At 35.8% G+C, this 21,119-nt stretch overlaps 10 protein-coding genes and 13 long non-coding RNA genes across 23 annotated transcripts; 13 read left to right on the top strand and 10 right to left on the bottom strand.

Annotated features, from left to right (window-relative positions):
- Positions 1–33: 33 nt before the first annotated feature.
- Positions 34–1,713, bottom strand: pgs1 (CDP-diacylglycerol--glycerol-3-phosphate 3-phosphatidyltransferase; the record flags this gene model as incomplete). Its single annotated transcript, NM_001021899.3, has 3 exons — positions 34–328; positions 425–1,191; positions 1,229–1,713. The coding sequence occupies 3 exons, from the start codon at positions 1,711–1,713 to the stop codon at positions 72–74; spliced, it is 1,509 nt and encodes a 502-aa protein (NP_595992.2). The 3' UTR covers positions 34–71.
- Positions 101–1,927, top strand: SPOM_SPNCRNA.5637. Its single transcript, NR_194989.1, has one exon. It is a non-coding gene; the product is annotated as a non-coding RNA (long non-coding RNA).
- On the bottom strand, positions 1,914–7,034 carry gcn2 (eIF2 alpha kinase Gcn2). The gene is made up of 2 exons (NM_001021898.3): positions 6,675–7,034; positions 1,914–6,625 (listed from the first exon to the last, which is right to left on the bottom strand). The coding sequence occupies exons 1-2, from the start codon at positions 6,789–6,791 to the stop codon at positions 2,012–2,014; spliced, it is 4,731 nt and encodes a 1,576-aa protein (NP_595991.2). The 5' UTR covers positions 6,792–7,034; the 3' UTR covers positions 1,914–2,011.
- Positions 2,202–2,795, top strand: SPOM_SPNCRNA.5636. The gene has a single exon (NR_194988.1). It is a non-coding gene; the product is annotated as a non-coding RNA (long non-coding RNA).
- SPOM_SPNCRNA.5635 lies at positions 2,985–4,567 on the top strand. Its single transcript, NR_194987.1, has one exon. It is a non-coding gene; the product is annotated as a non-coding RNA (long non-coding RNA).
- SPOM_SPNCRNA.5634 lies at positions 4,685–5,807 on the top strand. The gene has a single exon (NR_194986.1). It is a non-coding gene; the product is annotated as a non-coding RNA (long non-coding RNA).
- SPOM_SPNCRNA.1509 lies at positions 6,981–7,893 on the top strand. Its single transcript, NR_150397.1, has one exon. It is a non-coding gene; the product is annotated as a non-coding RNA, possible alternative UTR (long non-coding RNA).
- Positions 7,885–9,994, top strand: ccp1 (CENP-A histone disassembly chaperone Ccp1). The gene is made up of 5 exons (NM_001356261.2): positions 7,885–7,977; positions 8,068–8,178; positions 8,248–8,763; positions 8,857–9,897; positions 9,960–9,994. The coding sequence occupies exons 1-4, from the start codon at positions 7,905–7,907 to the stop codon at positions 8,889–8,891; spliced, it is 735 nt and encodes a 244-aa protein (NP_001342975.1). The 5' UTR covers positions 7,885–7,904; the 3' UTR covers positions 8,892–9,897; positions 9,960–9,994.
- tlg1 (SNARE protein Tgl1) lies at positions 7,936–9,908 on the bottom strand. The gene is made up of 2 exons (NM_001021896.3): positions 9,764–9,908; positions 7,936–9,672 (listed from the first exon to the last, which is right to left on the bottom strand). The coding sequence occupies exons 1-2, from the start codon at positions 9,790–9,792 to the stop codon at positions 9,024–9,026; spliced, it is 678 nt and encodes a 225-aa protein (NP_595989.1). The 5' UTR covers positions 9,793–9,908; the 3' UTR covers positions 7,936–9,023.
- A 283-nt stretch (positions 9,995–10,277) lies between the features above and the next one.
- SPOM_SPNCRNA.5633 lies at positions 10,278–11,062 on the bottom strand. Its single transcript, NR_194985.1, has one exon. It is a non-coding gene; the product is annotated as a non-coding RNA (long non-coding RNA).
- Positions 10,348–11,305, top strand: mug20. Its single transcript, NM_001021895.3, has 3 exons — positions 10,348–10,496; positions 10,540–10,807; positions 10,862–11,305. The coding sequence occupies exons 1-3, from the start codon at positions 10,363–10,365 to the stop codon at positions 10,913–10,915; spliced, it is 456 nt and encodes a 151-aa protein (NP_595988.2). The 5' UTR covers positions 10,348–10,362; the 3' UTR covers positions 10,916–11,305.
- SPOM_SPNCRNA.5632 lies at positions 11,231–11,647 on the bottom strand. The gene has a single exon (NR_194984.1). It is a non-coding gene; the product is annotated as a non-coding RNA (long non-coding RNA).
- Positions 11,369–12,529, top strand: pib1 (ubiquitin-protein ligase E/phosphatidylinositol(3)-phosphate binding protein; the record flags this gene model as incomplete). The annotated part of the gene is made up of 1 exon (NM_001021894.3): positions 11,369–12,529. The coding sequence occupies one exon, from the start codon at positions 11,369–11,371 to the stop codon at positions 12,206–12,208; it is 840 nt and encodes a 279-aa protein (NP_595987.1). The 3' UTR covers positions 12,209–12,529.
- Positions 11,755–11,972, bottom strand: SPOM_SPNCRNA.5631. Its single transcript, NR_194983.1, has one exon. It is a non-coding gene; the product is annotated as a non-coding RNA (long non-coding RNA).
- dus1 (tRNA dihydrouridine synthase Dus1) lies at positions 12,469–13,889 on the bottom strand. Its single transcript, NM_001021893.3, has one exon. It carries the CDS (start codon positions 13,797–13,799, stop codon positions 12,600–12,602), a length of 1,200 nt encoding a protein of 399 aa, NP_595986.1. The 5' UTR covers positions 13,800–13,889; the 3' UTR covers positions 12,469–12,599.
- SPOM_SPNCRNA.5630 lies at positions 12,774–14,171 on the top strand. Its single transcript, NR_194982.1, has one exon. It is a non-coding gene; the product is annotated as a non-coding RNA (long non-coding RNA).
- sec63 (translocation subcomplex subunit Sec63) lies at positions 14,100–16,394 on the bottom strand. The gene is made up of 3 exons (NM_001021892.3): positions 16,259–16,394; positions 16,118–16,208; positions 14,100–16,057 (listed from the first exon to the last, which is right to left on the bottom strand). Exons 1-3 carry the CDS (start codon positions 16,371–16,373, stop codon positions 14,428–14,430), a joined length of 1,836 nt encoding a protein of 611 aa, NP_595985.1. The 5' UTR covers positions 16,374–16,394; the 3' UTR covers positions 14,100–14,427.
- SPOM_SPNCRNA.5629 lies at positions 14,195–15,128 on the top strand. Its single transcript, NR_194981.1, has one exon. It is a non-coding gene; the product is annotated as a non-coding RNA (long non-coding RNA).
- Positions 15,234–15,978, top strand: SPOM_SPNCRNA.5628. Its single transcript, NR_194980.1, has one exon. It is a non-coding gene; the product is annotated as a non-coding RNA (long non-coding RNA).
- On the top strand, positions 16,110–18,649 carry SPOM_SPNCRNA.5627. The gene has a single exon (NR_194979.1). It is a non-coding gene; the product is annotated as a non-coding RNA (long non-coding RNA).
- On the bottom strand, positions 16,492–18,414 carry svf2 (ER to Golgi ceramide transport protein, lipocalin superfamily Svf2). Its single transcript, NM_001021891.3, has one exon. It carries the CDS (start codon positions 18,025–18,027, stop codon positions 16,966–16,968), a length of 1,062 nt encoding a protein of 353 aa, NP_595984.1. The 5' UTR covers positions 18,028–18,414; the 3' UTR covers positions 16,492–16,965.
- Positions 18,650–18,797: 148 nt separating the features above from the next.
- sec6102 (translocon subunit Sec61-like protein) lies at positions 18,798–21,016 on the bottom strand. The gene is made up of 6 exons (NM_001021890.3): positions 20,992–21,016; positions 20,873–20,940; positions 20,691–20,803; positions 20,614–20,646; positions 20,305–20,438; positions 18,798–20,258 (listed from the first exon to the last, which is right to left on the bottom strand). Exons 1-6 carry the CDS (start codon positions 20,999–21,001, stop codon positions 19,189–19,191), a joined length of 1,428 nt encoding a protein of 475 aa, NP_595983.2. The 5' UTR covers positions 21,002–21,016; the 3' UTR covers positions 18,798–19,188.
- SPOM_SPNCRNA.5626 lies at positions 20,791–21,070 on the top strand. The gene has a single exon (NR_194978.1). It is a non-coding gene; the product is annotated as a non-coding RNA (long non-coding RNA).
- Positions 21,071–21,119: the final 49 nt, after the last annotated feature.

Genomic DNA, 21,119 nt, shown 5'->3' with positions numbered 1-21,119 from the left:
ATACTACATGCTTAATAACGCCGAAAAATCTAATTCTTGATAATTTATTTATAAATTTTATTAAATTCATATTATAATTTTTTCTTCATGAGAGAAGTCAAAGCCTTCACATACATAGGAACCTTTTCTAACTGACAGGTATTCATAGGCTTTGTGTGCTGTTTAATAAGTTCAATTTCAGTAGAAAATTTTCTCTTTAATTTTTCATTCTGTGTCATTACAACTAAGGTGGATTCAAGGTCCAACTGTTGAGACCTACTCGTATAATTGGAAGACCCAATCGTCGTTAAAAAAGGATGCTTGTGATGTTGTGTACTCAACCAAAATCCTAAAATAGTGTTAGTGAATTTTTCAAAGATATATGACTTAAGTGCCGTGCTCCAAAAAATATTTATAATGGAAAACGACAGACTGTAGTGTTTACCTTTAGCATGATATGTATTCCCCTTATTTTGCCATTGTAAGACATCAATATTTCTTTTCTTCTTTCTTGAATCTTTAAGAAATTGTTCAGCAATATACTGATACGCTGGTGGAATTAATTTCGATGGTCCAGGAGATCGATAAAATCCATTAGCCTGTTGAGAAGCCACGATTACTTCCCCTATACCTTCAGATTTCAACAACTGTTTTCTAAGTGCTGGATAAACATTAAAATAGCCAGCCGTTAAGGTCCAATTAACCTCCTTGCGCGATAGCAAGGTCCCGATTATAGACAAGACCTTTTCTTCAGTAGAATGTACGTCAGAAGTAAGGATAGGTACACATTGAAAAAGTGGGTATACGATAGCAGATTCTTCATATTTATGAAATGGCTTATTGTTGTCATCACCTGCTTGATTAATTAATTCAGAGCCATATACTGATGATAACGGTTTAGAAGGGTTGCGAGACAAGAATTTCTCTCGATTCCCCTGAAGAAGTTGTTGAATTTTAGCAGAAGCTGCTACCCGAAACTCTTGAGGATTTGTTAAAGGATTTGGACATGAATTGTTCCATTTCAAAGTAAAAGGAATAACCGGGGACGTAGAAGATAGTTGAATTGAGGAATCGGATAAATGAGGGATACACTCAAAAGAAAGCTGTGAAAACAAAAAATGCGTTTTAAAGAAAAAGTCCGCTAAACCCTTATCACTAAACAAATAATACCGGTCTTTTCGATTTGTAAAGTAATCTCTCGAAAGATTGGCTCTATTCGTTAGTATAGTAAATAATCATTTGCCTTTACCCGCTGATAATGAGGTTATCATCTGCACCATATATTTTCATATGCTGCAATCCCCATCCCTCATTAAATCTGTGTGGAACCAATTGCTTTCTTAGTCCACGCAAATTCGGTGTATGGTAAAGCTTGATTTCGCATCTATCAGGAAACTTCTTTTTCAATTGCATTAATAGAGATGCAGAGCAACAACCAGGGCTTTCCCTAGTACACCGCAATTGATCTGCCAGAATGTGAACATGCAAAGAGGGATTGTTGCTTAGCGCATTTGATAGACAATTGATCAATTCTCGCTCTTCTTTTCCAATGTATAGCGTTGATAGAAATATTCTTTTTTGAGCTTTTTTGATTAATTTTTTCAAGCGTTGATAAAACTCAGGAGGTTCATGAATGATATCAATATCATCAACGTTAACATAGAATTTGGGACACACACCGTCAATCTGAGATTCCAAGTTGACAAATATGTTTTTCTCTATTCCTTCATCCATTAGGCTGTTTAAATTGGTGTGCTAGGTTAGTGTGAGATACATTGAGCTTGCAAACCCGTTCATGCAGTAGAAAGGTCAATATCCAACGGTAATTTGAACGTGAAATATAGAGAAAAATGGTATAAAAGCAGAACTTCCATGTTATATTAAAAATAAAAAGTATCAAATTGACTCTAACTTACTTAACAAAAAATAATATACCGATCACGAAATATACACATTTAAAGTAATTTATAGCAAAATTTTTTCTATTTAATTAAAAGAGTAATGAAAATTAAATGATTAATTAGTTCAAAATTTATTTAAGTCCATAAAGATAAATTTCGTTTGTCCTGAATGAGCATATCCAAACCCGCTTCTTATCTTGTTCTGCAAGGGTGACAAGTTTCTTTTGCAGTCTCTGCATATATTCCCTTTGAGAAGCTGGGCAACTTTCTATTAAACGTTTCCAAGACTCCTCATCAAGCGTAGTGGTACTACGAAGTTTTTCCATAGCTTCTGAGTCGCAATCCACTGCTAAAGCAATAGCATCTTCTGAGCTTTCACGAATGGCTGACTGCACTAGATCATAAACTTTATTCATAGCATTTTGTTTGTGTTTCCATTTATACTTTCTATCATTAACGTCTTTAAGCGAGATCAACTGTACGTCGAGGTTGGATTGAGAGGTGTCAACGAACTTTGCAACATCTTGTTGAGCTGAGTCTAATATACGTTTCGACTGTAACATGCTTTCGTTTCTTTTTCTTTCATTAATTTCTCCCAGCAACCACATCCCAACTTCATCAAAGCGTATTTCGTCATCTTCATTTTTTAAAATATTTCGAGCCTTGACTGAATGTTCCATCTGGGTATTTTTCTGACGCACGACGAGAACCCAATTAATGCCTTCACTTCGATAGTGTGTTACAATCTCTTCTAAACTGCTAGCACCCCTTAAAACTATATCCGCTTGGATATTTAAAGCCCAAAGCTCTTGCAAAAGTGAGCATTTTTCTAGGATTGAATCCTTGCCAATACTAGTAACTAAGACATCAACTCTCCTTGGTGCCCAAGGGCCTACAGACTTTAAAGTTGGTGAAGGAGAATGCTTGCTTGACTGCTTACTATTGTGAAATCGAATATATCGCAGCATTGAAAATACTAGTTTTTCAAGGGCAAAACATATTCCAACAACATGCTTTTTTCTGGCAGTTCTCATTAGAGGAGGATCGAAAAAGCGTACAAGCTTGTCATAACGACCACCAGCACAAATGAGTTCAGATTTTTCCGCCAAGTTAATTGCTTGAAACATCAAACCTCCATCGTAAAACTCAAAGTTATAAACACATAAAGGCATGAAGTATAACTGATGAGAAATTTTTAGTGCTCGAAGTAATTTAACCACTCGCTCCATATAATTTAAAGCAGTTCTCATTTTCTGTGGCATTTCCTTCCCAAAAATTTTTCTAAGTTTGCTAGCACCTTCTTCATAATTTTCCCGAAAATCAAACAAACTCAGATCGTCTAAGGTGGTAGAGGGAACTAATGACTCAATACGAAGCTGGTTCCGTACCTGTGATAATGTTAAGCGTTGGTTGATTTGTCCAAGTATATGAGTAGCCATGCGTCTTTTATCCTTTGATACTTGTAAATAATCAAGAATGGAGGAAAGAATGTCAGCGTGATTAATTAAGATACAACTTTCTGTCAAGGATGGTATCTCTGTTAATACTTCGTCTAATGCTTTGATTGTTTCTGCATCATACCAATCCAAATTATCAGAATTCGTGGTAATGTCAAATGAAATTTCCTTTATAGCCTTTGGTCTCCCTCCACCTTTGGCTTCCCGAAAAACGTCAGAAATTAAGTACGTCTTTTCTTCTTCCACAGCGTTTCTAGCAACATTTCTCGCGTAAGGAAGAACCGTATCATATGGAAGCTGTAAAAGGGTACCATTTTTATCTAGTAGGGAAACAGAAGCTTGGTCTTTATCGTATTGAGAAGACTTTGGGAATAGAATATGTGACTCACGTTCCTTGGCTCCATGGCGACGAAATACTTTAACTACATGATCACGTACTAAACAAGCTAACAAACTATCCCATCCTCTATCCGACACTTTCGACAACACTCCACTTTCTTCACTAAGGTTGAAGTCGTAAGTAAAGTCTTTATGACGATCGGGCACTTGGCCGAATAAAACTTTCAGAAGCTTTAAATAATAAGGAGTATTAGGGTTGGACAAAAGACGAAGGCCTTCTTGAATAAACTCTTCACCAACTTTTGGAGGTATGGCTTCACTTTCAAGGAGTTCTTGGCTCGATGGTCTTTTTGTGGGATCGTGTTGTAGAAGACAATGAATGACTTTGAACTCATGGCTAGCACGGGAAAAAGGAAAAGTGGAAGGGAACGATATAGATGGAGATCTAATAGTATCAATTATCCGAATTCTTTCCATAGAAGTAGAAAAAGTCATGCACATTTCGAAGAGTATAATACCCAAGCTATACATATCAACCTTTGCATCGTAGCGTACCCCATTACGCCTACTGAGAAGTTCAGGAGCTACGTACAAAGCTGTACCGACACCTGTTGTGAGATCTTCATCTGCTGATTGGCGATTTTTCCATTTGTCATTGTTATCTTGGTAATTTTCATTTTCTGTAGCCAAGCCAAAATCACCAAGCTTTACATTTCTATTTTCGTCTAAAAAAATATTTCCAGGCTTAAGATCTCTGTGCATCATTCCCCGACTGTGAATATATGCCAAAGCTTCTAAAATTTGTCTAAACAACCGCCACATTTCATCCACAGGAATTTTATCTCGTATGATATCTTGCAATGACAACTTTTCACAATATTCCATTTGTATGTAGAGCGTAGCATTCAAACCATTTTCTTGTGTTTTAACTGAAGAAGCTTCTTCAATGCTGCTGTCTTTATCGGAAGAACCTTCTTTATCTGAAGTATTAGAATACTGAAAGGAGATGTCAGAAGCTTCAGGGTCTTCCTCGTCTGCAGATGAATTATAATCATCTTCAAAGTGAATATCGAGGCTAGAAAGCTTATCGGCTGGAAGACTTGAAGATTGCCGAAAGTCCACTGCCATATTTAAAGATTGACTCAACGACTCACTATCGGAGCTAATTATCTCAGTTACAGTATCATTAGCTTCAGTTTCAACCCAAGCAGTATAATAACGCACTACATGTTCATGATGTAAACGAGACAAAGTCATAACTTCACGTAAAATTCTGCTATTCTCTTTATCATCGCTCAAAAGGACAAGCTTTTTAACCGCATAAAACCTTCCATCAATTCGATTTTTGACTTTAACTACTTCACCAAAACCGCCACGTCCTAAAAATTCAAGTTCTTCAAAATCTGTTTCATAACGTGAAACGCTTTTCCTGTACAACAAATCAATAATTCCATCCTGTTGACCACCATAAGAAGGGCGTGCAGATTTTGAAAAGGTACCCTGCTCAACTGGAGGAAGAACTGCTGTACCCAAACGAATGACATGACTACTTAACAAGTCAATGGCGCTAGGGCGTTTCCTTGAATCGCGCATTAAACAGCGACGAACCAAATCTTGATAAGACCCCGGAAGAAGAGGAATTACATGAGTCATAATCAGTTTTAGTGAAGAGAATTTATTCAAAACGTGAGCTCCACAAAGCATCTGCAATACTAATAGTCCAAAACACCAGATGTCAGTTTTTCTCGATGCAGCTGCAAATGATGACTCAGAAACCTCTGGGGGATACAGCCCTTCCGGTAGAATATTGGTAATGGATTGAGAATTAATGTTAAAAGGATGAGATGCGTTCATGTCTCGTAAAGTGCGTGTAAACCCAAAATCCATTAGCTTTGCAAAAGTTCTATGGCCTGAATGAAAAAGCACCACATTGTCCAAGTGCAAACTTTTGTGTGAAATTCCAAGACGATGCAGCTCAGCTAAACCTTCTAAAATATTGTTTGAAAAAGCTCTAACGGTTTCAACGTCTAAAGTAAGGACGGTTTGTAAAAGACTAAACAGAGTGAACTTCGGAGAATATTCTTGCAAAACGTACAACCTCCAACCATAACCTCGTGTCTCTCTTTCCAGTTGATACTCATAAATTGAAGCTAGTAAATCATGCCGAATAACTTTCAGACTTTCAAGTTCATATTCTAATTCCTGTATTTCACGTTTTCCGTCTTCTGTACTCCAGTAAGGCGTACTAATTCGGACGGTTCTAAGTAGAAAAACACAATCCTGTAAAGATATCTCTTTAGATTCAGGCTTGACCAAAGTCAAAGTAGAAAGGTTGGAATGCGAGATTGTATACAAAGGAAGCACTCTATTAAATGTAACCAAAGAATCGTGACAGTCTCTAACGGATATAGAACAATCAAAATAAATAGAAGTTGGGAGGGTTTCGAGAGAAGTTGTTTCCTTACTATTCGTCTTTTTCTTAGAAGAAGATTGCGGTGTTTCGTATGAGCGGCGTTGTAATTCATCTTGAATTTTGTTCTGAAGCGTTTGTTCTTCCTCAAATAAGGCATCTTTCTCCCGTTTTAACCTAAGTTGTAAATCCACTTCCGCTCTCTCTCGATCATGCTTTAGTTGTACCGCACGTTCCTCTTCCAAGCTAGCAAATTGAGAAGAGAGGTCAGACTGCCAATCATTAAGATAGTCCTGCACTATACTGGCAAGTTCAAAAATCATTTCCTCTCCTAGCAAGTCTTTTGCCTTTGTATCTAACTTATCAAGCAAAAATCGAATCTGAGAGTTTAGGACATTTTCTCCATTTTGTAACTTGATCACTGGTTTCACATAAGGATAGCTTCTTCCAAGCTCAATACAAAGATCAAGTTTCGCAATACTTTTAGAGTTTGCACTTCTTGAACATAGATGTATACAATAAACATGGCCGTTTGTAACCTAAGATACCATTGTTAGTAAATGGGTAGTGAACAAACATTAATCATACATTCCAAGCATTCCTAACTTTCAACTCCTCAAAATCATCCATAAAAATGGCTTTGAGGGCCTCAATTTCATTTTCTTGAATTTCCTTGCATAGTTCCAGACGTTTCGCCGCATCCATGAACAGCTTTTACCAACTATTGTTGCCAATAATTTACTAGTTTAATAGGAAGCAAATATATTTATTCACAATTAAACTGTTGGTTGAAAATTCGTCCTGTGTAAACTGGAAGGAAAGAAAGCAAATCAGTTTATATCAGGACGGCAATATAGGACTTGAAAATATAATTATTATCAATTCTATTTCTTTTCTTTCCTCTGAATTGGATTTTTAGATAAATTGCTTGTTTGCCGCGAATTTGCTGGAGGAAGAAGTTTCTCGCTCGTGGTATACTAAAGATGGAAGAACGCAGTATACTGGTATTGTAATGAGTATAGATTGATTTGAGCCGAATAAATGCGATAATCGGCACGGATCATACATTCTTTAGTTAAGATGTAATTTTGAGTTGGATAAGATGAATCAGACTTCAGATCTTCAATCGATAACGAACAGTTGGATATAATGATTATCTGCATTTGTATGCAAAGCGCTTCATTGTTTGAAGTGAAGCGGTCAAAAAGTTTTAACTTTTAATCGCGTTTGGTTAACTTTTCTTCATTGTTTTACCATAATCATGGATTTTTGATTAAACTACAAAGACATACTTCATAACTGATAAAATAGATACACCAGTAAACTATAACAGCGTTTCATATAATGCAATATAATACAAATTTGTAGTTGCATTCGAAATGTTATACCTTTTTTCCTCCTCTCCTTTCTTCATCATGGTCAGGAGAAGTTTGGAAAATGCAAGCACGCTAGCCTGAAAGCTCGAAACCGCGCAAACTACAGTTTATTTTCTAATTTTACTCTTTGTTCAGACTAATAAGTTATTACACTTATAAAAACAACCTATGAAAATGGTGTGAGTTAAAAACTAGAATCCTGCTCGATTACTAGTAATATGGATGGTTTGTATACTGTTGAAAAAGTCAAGGTTAAATTATTGCAAGCTACAGAAGCTACGGCAGTCATTATATTGGAAAGTAAAGCCTCTGATATACTTTGCTAGCATTGTTCATCGTACGTAAAAACGTGGTAAGGGTAGTGCCTTCATCATCGTTGACGAAGTGAGAATTTTCGAATTACTATTAGATTTTTCTCCCTTGCACGAAATTAACCTACAAAATGGAGGCAGCTCAAGCTTTTGAAAATCTCGCAAACCTAGAGCAAGAGTTTGGAAAAGCAGAAATCGAAATATGTATGTTTAATCGATTTTGCATTTTTGTAGCATAAAATTACGTTTTTTATAAAAAATGTGTTAACAATTGCTAATGTATCTTGGTGCTAGTGAAGAAACAAAATGAGCTTTTTCAACCGCTTTTTGAGCAGCGTCGTGATATTTTGAAGACCATTAACAACTTTTGGGTAGTAGTTCTGGAAGCTGCTGGGGATGAAATCAGTATGTAAAATTGTATACTATTATTGTTTTTGTTTAAACATTGTTGAAATTCTAATTAAGTTATTTCAGGCCAGTACATAACACCTGAAGATAGTGTGTTACTTGAAAAACTCGAAAATATTTATGTTGAAAGGTTTAATGAAAAGGAACCAAGGGATGTCCGAATTTCGCTTACCTTTCAACCAAACGAATATCTTCAGGACGACAACCTTACCTTGGTAAAAGAAGTGAGAATTAAAGAGGAAAAAGCAAAGGATGATGAGGGTTTGGAAAAAAAGATAACCAAGTATACTTCGCAACCTGTTGATATACATTGGAAACCAGGAAAGAGTTTATTTAGAAAAAATAAAAAATTACCTCCTAATTTTTTTGACTATTTTCAATGGACCGGAGAGGAAGAGGACGATGATTTTGATGGAGCAACACTCACAATTTTTCTGGCAGAGGATCTTTTTCCAAATGCTGTAAAATATTTTACAGAAGCCATGACCGAAGAAGCGAGTGATGAGGATGAGTCAGTAGATTTGGAGGAAGATGAGGAAGAAGAAGACGAAGAAGACGAAGAAGGGGACGAAGAAAAGCAAGGTACGAAAACAGGTCTTAAAAAAATAAGGCGAAAGCATGAATAGATGATATGATAGATGTCAATGTATTGTAAAACTAACACAAAAATCGCAGAACCACCTTCCAAAAAGTCCAAGAAGTCTAATTAATTTAAGGAACGAGAACACAGACATGAAATTTTTTTTGTCTTCCCAAAGCTCGAGGTTACCTATGGAATGATTGGTTATTCGTTTATTGGGAAGATGGTTCAAAGAATTAAATAATACAATATAAAGATTTAGTTACAGCACAATAACCAATACCAACAATGCAATTAAGATGATAATGAGTACGGTAATACAACATCCAGATTTAGAGTCTGCGCTTGCAATCGTAAAATCTTTCAACCGCTTCATACCCCTGCGAAGCTTACTATTAGTGGTCTCAATGGAATTGTCAAGAGTATCTAACAAGTCAGCCTGTTGACCCAATTCTTCGCCCATCAAAGCTGCCTGCCCACGAATGTTTCCAATCGTGTCGTAAACCCCGTCCAGCATTACGTCTTGTTGCTGATAAAGCTGCTCTTGATATTGTCGATTGACAGCATGATCTTCTTCAGACAAACCAGCTGAGGCACCATTGTCAACAGTATAAGGTTCTGTAGAAACTGGTGTGCTTGGGGCAGCACCCATCTTTAACTGTATATTGTTTAACTCAATATCCAGTTCCGAGACAAATCTCCTTCTCGACTTTAGTTCTTCTTCATCTAACCCAAAATGCTCAGAATTTTTCATCGCTATTTCCACAGCAGCTTTTAAGTCCTTCAATGTTTCGCTTAACTCATCAATGGCGTAAGTAAGCTCAGTATTTGGTGAAAGGACTCCAGAGTTTCGTGCGGCCATAAAAGAATTGTAAAGCTTTCGCACTTGCTCCATTTGATTTGATGCATCCCTATATTTCGAATAAATGTCAGTTAAATAAAATCTTAAAGCAACAAAAGGAATCTATTAAGACATTTCTGGTTCATCATTGCACAACTTACGCTTTGACTTCATAAAAGGGGTCCTCCATGTTGATGATGTAGAGATATGAGCCAATTTTCTACTTGGAAATGCTTTTATAATTTAAAGAAAAATAAGATAATATAAAATAAACGAAGCAAATTCGTATTATCAGGTATGCTGTCTGCAAATACTAAAGTACTGTGCTGATTCAGTCAAGTAACGACTTTACGATAGATAACGCTACCTAACTGCTCACTCAAAGATCACCGTAAACATTGAGTCCTTACAAAACAAGTAATGGAGAATAAATAAGAAAGCAATATCTCAATCTTGTTGAAAAAACAGCAACCTCCCCTTGTCACTATTTTGTTTTGATTCAACCGTATTCCACCGTTGTATGTTAGATTAAATGTAAACATCTAGGTAAATAAAACGTTTTCAATGGCCAAAAGCAATCTTTCATTCTAGCCTTTGTGCTAAAAAATTAATTCTATTGCTAAAAACCTAAGACTAAATGTTTTAAGAGAAACTGAACACAAAGAAAGTCTTGTGAGCTAAAACAGTACGCTATATATCGCTAGCTTGATGTAAACAAAAGACGCGTAGACACTATTAACATGTTATCAAGAACCACAACATGTCTGAAATTATAACGTCTTTGCAAACAGAGCTGAGCAATCGCCATGCTAACATGGTATCTGAAGCAGTATTAGCATTCAGTGAGCATCATGATAGTGCATTGCATTCATATTTTTTGAATGCACGTGTCAAGTACGTCCATAAGTTTCTTCAGCTAATTGACCCAACAATTCAGAGACGTGATTTTAGAAAGCCTAAGAACGACAGAGGAGAAGCTTCGTGCTTTAGATAAATTACAGCTGGATGCTTCGAAAAACCTGTCAAACCTGTTGGTGGAATATAATAGTATAAACGCAGAATTGGAGTCCGTCAATAGTAAGATCTCTTCTATTTCTTCCCAAGAATATGCATTGGAAGAATTTCAGGCACTTTCCCAGAATTTTGAGAAGAATTTAGTTCAGCATCGTCGTAATTCCCAAAATAAGCTCAAATGTGCAATGGAGGTAAACATAAAAACAAATTATATTGTCATATTACTAACCTCAATAAATTTAAAGAAACTAAAGATGATTGAAACCTCAACTCATAAAGCTATTCTCGACAATTTTTAAATTTCAGAGATCTAATGTCATACTGCCTCAAACCAAGCTTGATAATAACGAAGAAAGTCAACTTTCATCAAACACGCTGACATCGTTATATTAAGGTCTAAATGAAACGGCGCTAAATTTGCTTCTGAGCTCTATGAAACATACATAAAGAAAAGATGTTTAAATGCGTAATTTCTGATAAAGTTATTCTTCTTGGATAGCTTTTTGATATTTACTACAATTGATATTCTAAATGACTTATTATCTTATTCTCTTACGTTAACGAAGTTTAAAAAATTTATTTTGCGATATGCAGTGAGTTTTCCACTTCCACCGGTAATCATATTCCTTTGATCAGTATAAGTTACCCTTTTGTTTTGACCTTATCTCCTGAGGCAACTTTCAACACCATTCTAGCGGGTACTCAACTTTTTGCTCTCGAACATAGTTTAATGAATTTTTATCAAATTGAGTATGGACGAGGATGAGACGACTTATCCAGAGGCTTTGAGACGCTTACTCATTGAAACGCCGGCGGCAATTTGGCAACTGGACGATGAAAGTGCGCAGTGCAATAATTGTGGTGGTCCTTTTACCTGGTTTCGGAGAAGACATCATTGTAGATGGTGTGGTAAACTTTTTTGTTACAATTGCTGCAATAGTTTTGCAAAGCTTCCTGTGAGCAGTGTTTCAGTAGATCCAACTGAGGATCTTATCCCACAAGACATGTTTATTAGAGATCCTGATTTTCTTGCTAATGATAATGATGATGATAATGATTCACAAGACTCTTCATGGATCAATGTACGAGTTTGTGTCAATTGTCGTCAGCAATTGTCGGAACTAAAAGAACTGGATTTACCCTATCCTATCACTACTTGTTTGAACGATGATACCACTACTCGATCTAACAATCAAGTTATACAGTCTTCCTGTGGAAACAATTTGCAGAGGATTGAAGAGCCTGATGATTTTGTTGAATGTCCAGTTTGCTATGCTCCTCTCTCAAGTTTTAAAACCCTTTCTGAACGGGAATCTCATGTTGCGAATTGTCTAAGTAATAATAGTTCATCTCCAAGAAACATGACTGAATTTTTGAAACACGCTAGAAGATACATAAGTATGCAGCTATCAGAGACTTCTCCTTGCCTGGGGCAAGAATGTATTATATGCTTTGAAGAATTTGCTGCTGGTGATAGAGTTGCAAGGATAGAATATTGTCTATGCATTTTTCATTTAAAATGTTATCGTGATTGGCTGAGTACTGGGGCTGCTGGTTGTCCTGTTCATGCCGCTACACTGCATTTATCTTAATATCGTTCCAAATTACTTCTAGGTTTCTAATTTCGGCTTCGGTTGCTTTTGCATGATTAAATTGCTGTCTTCTCTCTCCTATTATTTCTAGGTATAGGCATCTAACATTGTATCATTACTTGGTTATTTATTTCAGTTATGCCCTTTCTTTTCGAATTTGTTTTTCTTGCATTGTAATCATACATTGGGATGTCGAATTTTTATACATATACTAATACTTTAATGCCTTTACAAATCGTTTCGCATATTTTATATCCTTACAAATATAATATAACTTTTAATCTCAGTAAAAATATTATTTTAAATGAACTCAATGATTATGTACCACCAAAATAATTTGCCTATATTAGTATAGTAATGCCAGAACAAAACAAAAAAAAAGAATTATGGACTATGCCACAGAAGCATTGACCTTTTTCTTTACAGGTCCCTCATCAGCGGTTACTTCAACTGGCTTTCGCTTGGTTACTAGAGGAACCTCCAGAGGCCGAATGTAAGGCTGGACACGCCACCAAGGAATAACAGGGTAACCCATAGAATCTTTAACAGATTCCTTAACATCTTTATCTTCATTAATTTCTCCCTTCTCTTCGCATTCTAGTAATCTTTTCCGAAGCATAGCAACCACAGGAGGAAACGTCTCAAAATCACGAGGGGTACAACCTTGTGCTAATTTACTTCGAATATCAGTGTGAATACTCAACAGAGGTCTCATTAATTTAAAAAGATGGCCCTTTATAGCAGACAAACTACTATAATCTGATTCCAACTTGAATTCTCTGATTATGTTAAGATACTCTTCGCACATATCATCGATTCGTGGGTATAAAGTCATGAGAGGTGATGAGGGAGGTAGAAAAATACGGGGATTATAAAGGCTTCCTTCAGCGGAAAGAACACCGTCGACACCAGTATATTTGATACAACGATCTATGTCCTGTGCATGAAGAATATTTCCATTAGCAAATAAGACAGTTTCGGAAGGAAGATTTTTTCGAAGCATTTGAATTTGCTCCCAATCAGCTATACCAGTAAAATGTCCCTTCTGTTCTCGAAGACGACCATGCACCGCCAGAATGGAAGCACCGGCCTTAAGAATCATCTTTGCATAATCTAAAGTTTTTTGGGGATCAGGAAATATACGAATCTTTGCTGTAACAGGAATAGAAAGCTCCGTATGTAACTTTGTAATGATAGATTCAATCAAATTCCAGTTCTCTTGTAAGAATGAACCATATTTACCTTTTTTTGCAATTCCCTGAGGACAACCCAGATTAACGTCTACAGCATCACAATAAGGAGCTGCAATTTTGGCTGCTTTAAGCATTATTTCTGGATCATTGCCGCAAAATTGAATAATTAAGGGTCGTTCTTCTGGGATAGTCCTGGTTGAAAATACTTTGTTTCGATAATCTTCGCTTTCACCAAACAATCGAGAATGAAACATTGGGCTATAACACAAATCAGCACCAGATCTTCTCGCCAATATGCGCCAAGGTAGTTCACTTTGGTCTACCATCGGAGCAAGAATGCGCTTTGGACGCCCAATTTTATTGTAAAAATCCCTTCCATGAAGCTTTTTTGAAGCCATTATTCTGAAAAACAGCTTTTCTCTGAGTTGTACATTCAAAGAATTTATTTTCCTAAATATTTCCGAGTTTTATTTACCGTTGGTGGTATGCGCTGGGCCAAAAAAATTTGACGTATGGGGAATCTGTGGCATAGCAAAAGAGGTTAGGCTGCATACTTTAAGCAAGATAAAACATTTATTATTAAGGCAGGATTTTGTAGATTTGTAGCGAAAGAATACTCGATAAAAAAGTTACAATAATCTTAATAACACACTGAACCTAAATTTCTTACTCTATAAAATACCCAAAAATGTAAATATTTGGAATGCAAGGATTATTACTAAACAGGTTCATAAGAACGAATAAAAAATGCAAATTATATTATTTCAACTGTTATTCAGCTAATGTCAAAGCAATGCGTCCGGCGTCTAAAAGGTCCCTTTATGCTAAGAAATTAATTTGTAAAAGTTATTTAACACTCAGACATCGTCCACATTACAAAGACCAAAAAACCTTAGCAGAATTGAATTTGAACGATGAAGGTTTATTGTCTGTTACATCTAACAAGAAATGAAACAATGGAAGAAATACGTATTTTAAATTTTATGACACATTCAGAAAAAAATGGATTAGTCATGACGCATGGTATTATTCTCCATCAGAAGTGTCAGTATCCATAGGGTCATATTCCGATTCGTCTTCTTCATCAGAACCAATATTCTCATCATCGCTGAAATCCTTACCCGCGTTTGCTGATTCATCGATATCACTATTGTCTTCTAAATCCGAAACAGCTTCTTCTTGCAATTGCTCTTGCAATACGGAAGTATCTTTAACAATCATAGTTAGATTACTAATAACATCTTCACCAACATAGGAATTGGACATGATATGAAGTTGAAAACTGAATGTGCCTGCGACTGGAGGAACCTGGAAAGGTATTCTAAATGTACGCAAAGTTTTTGGAATATCTGTGATACTAAAGGGCGGTACAATAACCCTATTTTGGCGAGGATCCACTACATAGATCCACCATGCAGTTTTATGATGCTGGGTAAAGTAAGGAGCCCAGGCGTATGGAAGAGTTTCAACATCTCCCAAAACCACATCTTTCGATTGGTGATATTTTTCGGCATCTTCCTCATCCTTTTTTGTGGCCGTCTCTGTTCCGTCCGTGCTGACTTCTGGGACAACTTCGGTTCCATAAGAGCATTTCAAATCCAAAATCAAATTTGCAATTGCTCCCACAGTGATATACTCATCATCGTCAACCAAAACCTTTGCTGCGACCACGGAAATTCGAGGAATGCCATTTGCTATCTCGCGCATTTCTTTAAGCTGGTTTTTGGAATAATTGGGAAGATAATCCTTCGTCTGTTCCTCACTTAAAGAAAGAAACTGAGGAATCGAAGAAATGTTTCTAATTGATAAATTCTTGACGTCTTCCATTAAAAGATGAGGAAGTTGCAACAAAGGAAATGGTGCATCTAAAGGAATTGCTTGCACAATATGTTGCCATAGTTTCAACACGTTATCAACAGGATTTGCAAAACCAAAGGCGGTAGCAACAGAGAGCAAGGCATTAAGTACGACATCAGATTGTGAAAGTATTTGATGTGTATTGAAATTGTTTGTCTTTTTTCGATTCAAATGGTCAAACAATAACTTTAGAATGTATTCCTTGGGATTCTTTTCATTTGGCACCAACGAAGTTAATTCCTTGCTGGAAGCAAAGAGAGACAAAAGTTCATCAAGTGTTAGGCTAGTTTCCATTTTTGGAAACCACTCATCCACTGTATCGACGTGGACATGGTCTCTGGTATATGTACGACTACCATACCACCATTTGCCTACTGCATACGGTAAAACGATACCAAAAACAAGTCCATAAAAACCAAGGATATATATGCTGTTTTCTGACTCGGAAATCCACTTTGGAAGGGCTATACCAACTGAAATGTGTTGAGGAACATCAGGAGTACCGTATAAAGCATAATTTTCGCGAGTTTTATCATCAGTTAAAGCTCTGTAGGCATTGGTGATTTCAATATAATGCTTCTCAACCTCTTCTCTAGTAGTATTTACCATATTCCTGACCTTGTCAGGGTGAAATTTAATTGAGAGTCTTTTATAATGACGACGAACATCATCCACTGAAGTGCCTTTAGCAATGCCCAGAATTTCATACGGATCCCAAATGTTCAGTTTTAATCTTGAGTTCGCTATCTTGTAAGAGAGGAAACCAATTGCCAACCAACCTAGAATGAGGAAAATATATCTATAATAATAAAAATTAACTGATTAGTTACTCATCGTAATGATACCAGACATGTCATACCGAAGTCGAAATATTGATTTCCTTTGTACTTTTAAATCCTTAGGACGATACTTTTGGAACGGATCTCTTACATTCTTTTTTTCTTTTGACGCTAAAAATTCACCATATTAGCTATCACACTAGCAATTTCTTCTGACTTACCACTTGGACCAAGAATGGTAGAATAGGTCAAAGGAAGGACACAGCAGGAAGTCCCCACCAGCAAAAAGACAGGGAAAAAAATACCCTGCTCGTCGTACTTGTACTCAGACGACATTGCAAGTTGTTTGGTAAAGGCAGGGTTCACTAGGACAAACAAAGATCATATAACGTAATTTGTAGAGTCTCCTTAAGCAATATACTAGGCTGCTAAAATGAAATATTACGGGTTTTACCAAAATATATTTGAGATTTTTTATTTTTACATGAATTCAATTATCAGGATGTTCAATTTTTAAGAAATCTTTAACAAACCGCTCTGTTAAATGATATGTATTATCAACACAAATCAGAACACCCTTTATAAACTAAAGTACACAAGAAGAAAAGTCTATAAACAATAAATAATTACACTATATAAAAACAGTTGAGGTGTAACTTAAGAGACGCGATATCTGGTTTTTTTAAAAAAAATTTAAAAACTTAAATTCGCTTTGTGTCAATGATAATTTTACCAATCTCACCAGCTTTTAAAGGTCTTTTTTTGGCTGTATCCGACTAAAACATAAACATATATATTTGGGCATCCTAAATATTGACGCACAGGTATAGACAGTTACAAAGAACTTTATAGAGAATAAAATTTCCTTCATAAAATAACATAGTGCCAACAATCCTTGGAGGAACAAAAAAAGATAAAACACCGTTTTTTAACAAGTCTGAGGAAGGTGAACGCAAGTTTGTTCAAGATAATAGCATCCAGATAAAGTGGCTACATGCTCATTGTCGATAAAAACCTCGGCTGTTATATGCTGCAACCAGACAAAGACGAAAGGGAGACCAGCCCAGATTGAAACGATATCTTTAGCCCACTTGGGGAAAATTTTTAGAACATCAGTTATACTATCCAACTCTTCTAATTCAGCAGAAAGTTCTACACGAACTGGTTTCCCATCAAAAGTTTGTCCAGACAAAATCCGATGAATCTGCTCGGGTAATAAATAACGAATCCCATCAACTTGAGCCGCTCCCTTAGTAGAATATTCATTGTCAAGCAAAACAGCGATCAACTTCCCGTCCAAAGTTAGACTCGCTTGAGACCGAAAAGGTTGTGAAGGGTCACGAGGAAAATAGTGAAGGCAGGTCAGTATGCTTTTTTTAGATTTATCAAACAAAATACTATTTTGCCAAGTATGCCCAAGGTTGGTAAATTTCTCTCGAAAAAACAATGCACCAACATAAACAGCTACACCAGTTAGCTTTTTCTCCCTACCATGCGCAGTAACAGTGCCTTCTACAGTGTTAATGGGAAATATTTTATGTTCCATCCTGCTCGAAGAATCATTTTGGCCAAAATCAACAAGGGAGAAACCACTGTCCTCGGTTTTGATTTTTAGATCGTAAACACCTTCGATAACTATATGCCATTCTCGGGTAGAAGAATTAAAATGCATAAAATGCTTTTGAACATCAACACTATATCGATCTTTGGAGATCTTCATGCTCCTGTATAAATAAGTAGAGCTGTTTACAATTGGCTCTACATTTTTTTCCGTCTTTGCTGGATAATAAGTCCACCCCAATGGTGTAACTTTTACCAGTAAACCAAGATTTCCGTAAGCAATTTGAAGATAGCCAAATGAACCATCATCAAAGCACATGTAAAACGATTTATATTGAGTTGTTAAATGCGATCTCGACAAATCCCAGGTTAGGTCTTTGCAAGAAATAAGATCATATTTTTCAGCACGACTGCTATATGAACTAGACATAACGTTTTAAAAATAAAAATAAAAAAAGGAAAGCTTAAAAAAAATAGATTGAGGTAACGTTTTAGTCAACAGCAAAGGCCTGATCGAATAATTTCAAACCTTACACCTATGTATATATATCCTTTTTATGACGGTTATTTGCAATGAACCGAATGAATTAAAGCTCCTAAAATAAAAAAATGGTTGATATGAGAAAAGAAATCAAAACAGTTTGTACATCCAAATATAGCAAAATTTAGAGAAATACGAAATTAGACAACTTTAAACCTTGCATAGCTGGACGGATCACACCTATTTATGAGATTTTTTGTTTAGCGAACGACTTTAAAATTGAAAATCACCTTATAAGTTGATTTCAATTCACTGCGCCTTGGTGGTGGGTTGATTGATCTGTTTGTTCCAAAACTTTCGAAACAACATGCGTTTTCTCCAGTATGATCAAAATTGACCAAATCAATATGTAGAATATACGTAGGTCAGACAAAATTTGCCGAGGCTTTCTACTCAACGAAATACTGTCTAAATAAACATTTTTTATATAATTTGTCAATAAACTATAATAGAGTTATATCAAACTGGATATTCTTCTATAGAGTCATATATTATCTGAATAAGATACGATTTTGTCTTCGACTTCTCTTTATGGTAAAATTATACATTCATGAAATCGCTTTTCGTAGCAATAAAATAATTTTAAAATTAGATATGACTAACTTTATCGAAAACTTAAATTTTACATTTCAAAATCATTGTATGAGCTTTTAAAAACGCACGAGTAATATCGAAATTTTGCAGAAAGCTGAAAAACAGTGCAAGTCAAGCTAATAAATGAAGTACTTAGTCGGATACTGCCTCTTATTTTATTGACTCCTTAAAACGAAAACGAGTTGATTTATTTTGCTACACAATTTTGATTTACAATCCTTTTATTTGATGCCATAATTTTAACAACTTTAAATAGTTGTTGTAGAGCTTTGCAACACCATAAAGTTCTATAAAAAAAAACGTCAGTTTCAAATAGTGATTGATGTATTCGATATAAGTTTAAAAAAAAAAACGGTATAAGAAAAAAAATGAATACAGTCGTAGTAAACAACAATGTTTTACAGTAAATGAGACGTTCTTTACTGAATTTTTCTATCCTTGAAAGTATAACGGATTTCAGTTACCATTACCAAGAGATGTGTTTGCGCCAACAATCATCTCGAAAGAGGCATATACCAAAGCGGAAGCGATAAGGACACCAACACCAAAAGTAGAAGCAAATATTCCAGCAATCACGGACAAGATTGAAACAAAAAAGGCAGAAAGTTTTGCAGCAATGGGAATGATTTTTTCCAATTCTTTCAGCATAGTGGCCTCACGATAACCAGCTATAACAAGCTGATTTTCTTTGAAGAATAGCAAAACATCACGAGGTCCACCAGCCGTAGCATTCATCCACAACAAAGAGAAATATATGGTAATACATATCAAAGTAATAGTGTATATAACTGTATGTACAGGATGAAGAAGAGCTTCCGATAAACCCAAAGGAGGGTACAAAAAGTAGACCAAACCACCAACAAGTTGTAATTTGTGTTCAGCAAACGTATCAATTGGTGAATATTGTACCAATAAGCGGGTTATCAATGAATTTGGACATAAACTGTACAATGCGTAGGCAAACACTAAGAGATGAGAAAGGATGGAATAAAAGTAAATGAGTGGAATAACGGATGTGTAAAGTAATTTCAAAGGAAAATTCTGTCTAACACCCCGAACTCGCGAAGAACGGATAGGTACATCAATGCGAATGTTTAGTGTGTACATGAAAGTTGCAAAAACAGCTATGCAAACCAGGAATTGAACAAAGCTTAAACCTTCACTACGAAAAAGAATGGAACGAAGTGAGGAAAACTTATTTTTGAAGGAAAACAAGTTAAAAGCAAATCCAACAAGAGCACCCTGATATTGGGAATCACCAGACTCGTTTACAGGATAACGGTGTAAACTCAAAACATCCCACATGATGTTGCCTAATATGTGCGAGCCTAAAAGTAAAACGGGACCCGATCCTAAGCCATGACCTTTTTCAATAATTTCGCAAAGATAGATACAGACAATTCCAGGCAAAAAGATTTGCAAGATCAGCATTATGAAACGAAAAATGCCAAGATCAGAGAAACTTCCATAATAACCAGACGAAACATAGGTTACAGCCAAAATTAAGTACAATAACGCAGAAACAACTATTAAGAGACGTTAGCTAACAAAATAAATAAAAAACAACCGAACCTTTCTGAGCATTCTGAAATAAAACTCGATCAATTATAAGATTAAAGTTCACAGCTATCTTTTTTTTAGATGCTAGAATTTGTAATAAAAATGAGGAAAGATATATAGGGGCCAAGCCGGTAATCATAAGTCCACTGAAAGTTAATTAGCAAAAGTCAAATGTTTATTTAGGTTAAATCGGGAAAATTCAGAAGGAGGGATTTTAAAACCTCATCTGAGGCGAAAGAGAACAAAAAATGTATGTTTAAATCAACAAACTTTAAGTAGCTCTTACTATTCTAAGTCTTCTCCAACGGTAGCATGACTTACGAAGCAGATGATCCATCTAAAACGCGAAAATTACTTTTTTGATTAGTACACAAAAAAAAAGTATAAACCAAACATACTTGATAGGGTCCAGAGTATCAGTTTTTTCTGCACCGTAAACTGGAATGATGGACAAAATTTGGTATACAACTACACATCCAGCCATCCAGCCTAATTTTTCGACCAACTCAAGCTACGATATATCAGTATTGATGAACGTTCAAAGGACTGCCATAGCCTTTTTCAAAATGGAAATACGTACATGAGTTTTGGGTCCTTCGACCTCAGGTAGCAACGAGCTGAGCGGCTTGATGAAATTAATGAAACGAGCTAAATAAGGACATTAGATGGCTTTATTCTATGATACTTCAGATAACTTACCTCCGCCCATGGTTAGGTTTGTCGTGAGTTTTATCTGTCCTGTTCTCGTTTGGTATGGCGAGGTGGATATCTAGTTCAGTGATTTTGCTTTACGAATAATAACGTAGTACGCTTGTAAATTGAGTAAA

The sequence above is a fragment of the Schizosaccharomyces pombe genome (assembly GCF_000002945.2).
Source record: "Schizosaccharomyces pombe strain 972h- genome assembly, chromosome: II".
Lineage (NCBI taxonomy): Eukaryota > Fungi > Ascomycota > Schizosaccharomycetes > Schizosaccharomycetales > Schizosaccharomycetaceae > Schizosaccharomyces > Schizosaccharomyces pombe.
This window is presented reverse-complemented; position numbering and strand designations above follow the sequence as displayed.

Excerpts from the sequence above, each read along its gene's own strand:
- gcn2 (NM_001021898.3), bottom strand. The coding sequence starts at position 6,791 with ATGGATGCGGCGAAACGTCTGGAACTATGCAAGGAAATTCAAGAAAAT. Across the intron at positions 6,626-6,674 it reads AAGTTAGGAATGCTTGGAAT|GTTACAAACGGCCATGTTTA; the intron begins GTATGATTAATG and ends ATGGTATCTTAG.
- ccp1 (NM_001356261.2), top strand. The coding sequence starts at position 7,905 with ATGGAGGCAGCTCAAGCTTTTGAAAATCTCGCAAACCTAGAGCAAGAG. Across the intron at positions 7,978-8,067 it reads AAAAGCAGAAATCGAAATAT|TGAAGAAACAAAATGAGCTT; the intron begins GTATGTTTAATC and ends TCTTGGTGCTAG. Across the intron at positions 8,764-8,856 it reads AGGGGACGAAGAAAAGCAAG|AACCACCTTCCAAAAAGTCC; the intron begins GTACGAAAACAG and ends CAAAAATCGCAG.
- tlg1 (NM_001021896.3), bottom strand. The coding sequence starts at position 9,792 with ATGGAGGACCCCTTTTATGAAGTCAAAGC. Across the intron at positions 9,673-9,763 it reads CCCTTTTATGAAGTCAAAGC|GGATGCATCAAATCAAATGG; the intron begins GTAAGTTGTGCA and ends TTCGAAATATAG.
- mug20 (NM_001021895.3), top strand. The coding sequence starts at position 10,363 with ATGTCTGAAATTATAACGTCTTTGCAAACAGAGCTGAGCAATCGCCAT. Across the intron at positions 10,497-10,539 it reads TTTTTGAATGCACGTGTCAA|AGACGTGATTTTAGAAAGCC; the intron begins GTACGTCCATAA and ends CCAACAATTCAG. Across the intron at positions 10,808-10,861 it reads AGCTCAAATGTGCAATGGAG|AAACTAAAGATGATTGAAAC; the intron begins GTAAACATAAAA and ends ATAAATTTAAAG.
- dus1 (NM_001021893.3), bottom strand. The coding sequence starts at position 13,799 with ATGGCTTCAAAAAAGCTTCATGGAAGGGATTTTTACAATAAAATTGGG.
- sec63 (NM_001021892.3), bottom strand. The coding sequence starts at position 16,373 with ATGTCGTCTGAGTACAAGTACGACGAGCAGGGTATTTTTTTCCCTGTC. Across the intron at positions 16,209-16,258 it reads TACCATTCTTGGTCCAAGTG|CGTCAAAAGAAAAAAAGAAT; the intron begins GTAAGTCAGAAG and ends GTGAATTTTTAG. Across the intron at positions 16,058-16,117 it reads AAATCAATATTTCGACTTCG|ATATATTTTCCTCATTCTAG; the intron begins GTATGACATGTC and ends TTATTATTATAG.
- svf2 (NM_001021891.3), bottom strand. The coding sequence starts at position 18,027 with ATGTCTAGTTCATATAGCAGTCGTGCTGAAAAATATGATCTTATTTCT.
- sec6102 (NM_001021890.3), bottom strand. Across the intron at positions 20,804-20,872 it reads TCGAAGGACCCAAAACTCAT|CTTGAGTTGGTCGAAAAATT; the intron begins GTACGTATTTCC and ends GATATATCGTAG. Across the intron at positions 20,647-20,690 it reads GATACTCTGGACCCTATCAA|TAATTTTCGCGTTTTAGATG; the intron begins GTATGTTTGGTT and ends TAATCAAAAAAG.